The sequence below is a fragment of the Oratosquilla oratoria genome, chromosome 23, assembly GCF_046742065.1.
Source record: "Oratosquilla oratoria isolate Oo_2021 chromosome 23, ASM4674206v1, whole genome shotgun sequence".
NCBI lineage: Eukaryota > Metazoa > Arthropoda > Malacostraca > Stomatopoda > Squillidae > Oratosquilla > Oratosquilla oratoria.
This window is the reverse complement of record NC_134799.1, coordinates 45,827,592-45,832,591: the sequence shown is the minus strand read 5'-3', so window position 1 is coordinate 45,832,591 and position 5,000 is coordinate 45,827,592. Positions and strand designations below refer to the sequence as shown.

Sequence of the window (5,000 nt, the reverse complement as noted above, 5' to 3'; positions counted from 1 at the left end):
GAAGAAGATCTTCAGATTATAGTGAATGCCTTCACTAGGGCCTACAATAGATTCGGTCTGAAGCTGAATGCGAGCAAGACCAAAGTCCTCTACCAGCCTCCACCTAATACTACTCCTTCACCACCCATCACTGCAAACGGTGTACTTCTAGAGAATGTTGATTGTTTCTCTTACCTTGGCAGCTTTCTGTCACAAACGACGAACATTGACGCTGAAGTACAACACCGTATCTCCAGTGCTAGTGTAGCTTTCGGGCGACTTAGGCAAAGAGTGTTCGATGATCACAACATTCGTAAGACAACTAAGATTGCTGTCTACAAAGCCGTCGTGATCCCAACTCTCCTATATGGCGCAGAAACGTGGGTACCATATGCACGTCACACCAAGGCTCTGGAGAAATTTCACCAGAGATGTCTACGTGGCCTACTCGGAATCTCTTGGCATGACAAGCGTACCAACATCAGCGTCCTGAAAGAGGCCCACTCCCAAAGCATAGAAGCCGCGATAACCCACCATATGCTTCGTTGGGCTGGCCATGTCAACAGGATGCCGGACAATCGTCTCCCTAAACAAGTTCTCTACGCTCAAATGACCCTCGGCAAACGATCTCATGGAGGCCAGAGGAAAAGGTACAAATATGTCATCATACGCTGCCTGGACCACTGTAACATCAACACTGACTCCTGGGAAGAAGCTAGTATAGGCAAATTAGATGAAAAAAGGCCAAATAAGGGAAAAAAAATAATAAGGTTTTTATATTTGGTAGAAAGACTCATCAAGGATCACAAAACTAAGATTTAAAGAGTTCCCTTCCGTCAGATGGGTGCAACCCCCTTTTTTGGGGGGGGGTAGCCCCCCCCTTCGGAGGGTACTTTTCCCCATATTTATTGTTTTTTTCTCCAAAGGAGTGCATCGCACGGATAAAAGGTATAGGAATTAAAAAATGAAAAATTAAATTGTACACAAGTTTATTTCAATGTCTTTTTGCTCTAAATATTATAGTTTTTGCGCAAATAAGCCCGAAAGTAGGAGACTCATTTTCGCCGATATGTAAAAAAATGTATTTCGCCCTTACATTTTGTTCAATAAATGTTAAACTACTAATTTCTCGTCAAAAATACAATATGGATGATATTGTTGAGTGAAGATTTCTCATTCCTATGATATCCTTGTTTTCTTCTATATTATTATTTTTCCGGAATCAAACTGGAAAGTAGAAGACCCGTTTTACCATTTAAAAAAAAAAAAAAAAAAAAAAAAAATCCATGCCAGTCAAACGAATAAATTCTTGTGAAAATCGGATGTAAATGTTATTGGGGTGTATTTTATGTAAGGATACATTTTAGTATTGATGTATAGGAACATAGCATGTATTGTAGACTCAGTTCCACACCACCTATGAGGTAGTGTTTCTGGCGCTTTTTTTTCTTGTATTTTCTTCTACAGTTGGTACAATCACTCCTTCATAGTATATTTTCTTACTACAGGAAAACGTCTTCGTCGTCTGATGCCAGGTTATCAGTAGCATGCATGACTGGTGAAGAATTAATGCATGCCTGACCATTGCATATGGAGCACATTGCAGAACAGCTCAACCCGACTCTTACACAAAATGAAGCTTCTAGTTTCCCATGCGCTCTGCCTCAATGAAATGCAGTGCAACAGTCACAAGGTCAAAATATTGTAGCCACAATTGAGCTGTCTTTCCTTTTTCCAAAATATTAGACATGTGATCATTCAAGTTTACTTTGATTCTTTTTAGAACATCATCACTTTCAACTGCAGTGAATGATAGAGGATGGGTCCTGAATGATGAAACAAGTTGTTCTATATGCTGTCTGTCACTATCGTCAATAGCAACTTCTTGAAGTATGAGTTTTGCCAGGGCACAGTATGTCAGCATGTGAGCTCTAATAGCTCGAGCATATGCATGCCTTGACAGCATGTGTGGCACTGATGAAGAACCATAAACAGTTGACCATAGTTCTGAAATCCCACTGCCCTCCATTATGTATCCAATGGACCCAAGATGAGACATAAGGAGATGGAATCCCCCCAGACTTACATTGCTAAGTTCACCATCTGGACTTGAGAACACTATATCCTTGGCTTTGATGTAGAGTGGCTAGTCAAAAATTACAAAGCATGTTACTTGCATTGATTTTTTTGTTTCCTCGGCAGCATAGTTTAAAGCACTTAGCACTGTACTGTACTCAATTGGTGGTAGGCTAATGAAAGGCAGTGCAAGAATTTTTGACTGATCATAAGAATGATTTTGTGTTATACCCTCCATGAAACCTTGCCATGATGAGAAGGAAGGGGTTTGGAGAAATTTTCCATACATCCACAAAACATCCTTTGGTGCTGGGGTTGAAACACACTGTACAGCTTCACTTTTAGACACAATTTCCAGTTCTAAGGCATTCAAACCTTTTTTTTTTTTTTTTGCCTCCATACTTTATTTGAATTTGTCCACCTGCAGTGATCTCATTAGAGGATGGAATACTTCGCAATTTATTAATTTCCTGACTTCTTACAGTTCTTGATGGAGTTACGCACTTTATTCCACCCATTGAGTGAAACGTTCCCTTGCCAGTCAAGGTTTGAATGTTAAAGTCTGCATTATCAAATACATACTGACAAAATGAATCTCCTTCCACCTCTGGTTTCCAAGAAGTTGTAGCAGATGACTCAAACAGCGTGACATCATTATAGGCAGAACAAAATCCAAAGTTTGATACCGTGTTGACAATGGTTCTAGAGCCAGTTTTCTGAAATAAAAACACAGCCAAACCAAACAATAAACAGGACAAAAATGATCGTGGACGAGTTGCAGTAATTATTGCATGGGCAATTGCTGTACACTTATCTTTTTGAATAACTAGTTCTAAAAAGGCACGCAGTGTCTCAGGCAGTACATCGTTTGCATTCTTCATACAGTCTGTAGCATCTGGATAATTTGTGATATTGTAAGGACTTGTTCTAATATCCTCACAAATTACTGTTGCTGCAGTTTTTACAATTCTTAATCTTTCATCCTTCTCACTTTTCTTTCTCTCTGTGTACCAGGCATTGATCAATTGTAGTCCAGAACCACGGAAACAAACTACTGTTGGTCTTTTCTTCATTTGACAGAACATGACTCCATCTCCATATATGTTCATTAATCTATTTTTCAATGTTTTCTCTGTTACAGATTAACTTTCTGGCATATTTTCTTCAAGATTTCTCATTAAATTATGTAAAGTGAATTGACATTCCTCTGAATCATCAATGAACCTACACAATTTTTCAAAACCACTGTCAATGTGTTCACCCTTTGGACGGCCTCTTTTTAAAGATGATGATGTCGTGCAAAAAAAAATTGTGTAGCACGCTTCATGATAACGAGCTTCTTCAGCAACAAGACATAGGACACTGTTAACTCGTTTGAATACTTTCTCACCCCATTCATCTTGCCTTTGTTTAGTAAAGTCTGAATTTTTCTATTTCAAATGCAAAACTCTAACTTCCCAAATTGTTTTGCTTTTGTCCACATTCTTTTTATTTTCTGATGCAACATCACATATATCACCACAGAACAATCACTTTCTTTTGAAATAAAATGTTTCTTCTGATCTCATGATCTGCTGTATTTCTTGTGAATTTTCTCTTTTCTTTTTTTCATCTCTGGCTATATTCTTCTCTTTTATGTACTCACGCCAACATATTCTATGCACTTCAGTAGTGTCAACTTTCTGTAGCATTTCAAAATTACCATAATTTCGGATTTTACTAACACGTCTTAAATTATGGATACCATCTTTCACTTTCACAGTTTCATCTTCACTTAATGTCTTACGTCAGCAAATACACATATCGTTTCTTGAAGCCATGGTTAATATTTAATTTCATTTCAAAAGAAAAAAATATCACAAACATGTTAATTACTTATTGTGAGAGAAAAGCAAGGTATTATTTTATTTACATTTTTTTTTATATGAATTTACTAGTAAAGCTTATGATGTAAAAGAAATCGAGATATGGATTTCTGTGGATTTACAGTTCTTCTTTGTTAGTTTCTTTTGCATAATTTTTTAATATTTAGAGCAAAACTAGGATACCAAATGAAAGGAGAATTTTCACTCTACAATGTCATATATATTGCATTTTGACGAGAAATTAGTAGTTTAAGAGTTACTGAACAAAATGTAAGCGTGAAGTGCATTTTTTTTAGATTTTGGCGAAAATGCATCTTCTAATTTCAGGCTCATTTGCACAAAAACTATAATATTTAGAGCAAAAAAAAACATAGATATGTATTTGTGCAAAATTTATTTTCATATATTTTTAGTACCTATACCTTTTATCCGTATGATGCACCTCTTTGGAGAAAAACAGTAAATATGGGGAAAGGTACCCTCCGAAGGGGGGGTTACCCCCCAAAAAGGGGTTGCACCCATCTGACGGAGGGGAACTCTTTAGATCTTTGTATTGTGACCCTTGAGGAGTCTTTCTGCCAAATATAAAAAACTTACTATTTTTTTTTCCTAAAAATGCTAATTTGCCTGGACTATAACTATGATCGCCCCAAATGGAGAACTACTGTACAATCGCCAATGGAGTTCAGCGTCTAGAAGCCAAGAGAACGGCAAAACTGGAAGAGAAGAGAACACGTCGTAAAGAACGCTCAGAGCAGCGGACAACAACAAACCAACCCCATACTCATCACCATATGAGTCATCGTGTGTATAGGTCACGTATTGGCCTCATCAGCCACCTGCGCACTCACCAGTCATAATCTCACTTTGTGATGTTAGTTCGTGTAGAGAAGCATACTCAGCAATGAGTGATCCCATGAATGAATGAATGAATATATATATATATATATATATATATATATATATATATATATATATATATATATATATATATATATGTGTGTGTGTGTGTGTGTGTGTGTGTGTGTGTGTGTGTGTGTGTGTGTGTGTGTGTGTGTGTGTGTGTGTGTGTGTGTGTGT

At 37.3% G+C, this 5,000-nt stretch overlaps 1 protein-coding gene across 1 annotated transcript in view; it reads left to right on the top strand.

Annotated features, from left to right (window-relative positions):
* LOC143037790 (uncharacterized) overlaps window positions 1-1,525 on the top strand; it is a 1,835-nt gene extending 310 nt beyond the window's left edge. Inside the window, exons 2-3 of the mRNA XM_076206343.1 lie at window positions 183-703; window positions 1,488-1,525. Of these exons, the coding sequence (XP_076062458.1) occupies window positions 183-703; window positions 1,488-1,525 (559 nt within the window). The remainder of the gene's footprint in view (window positions 1-182; window positions 704-1,487) is intronic.
* Window positions 1,526-5,000: the final 3,475 nt, after the last annotated feature.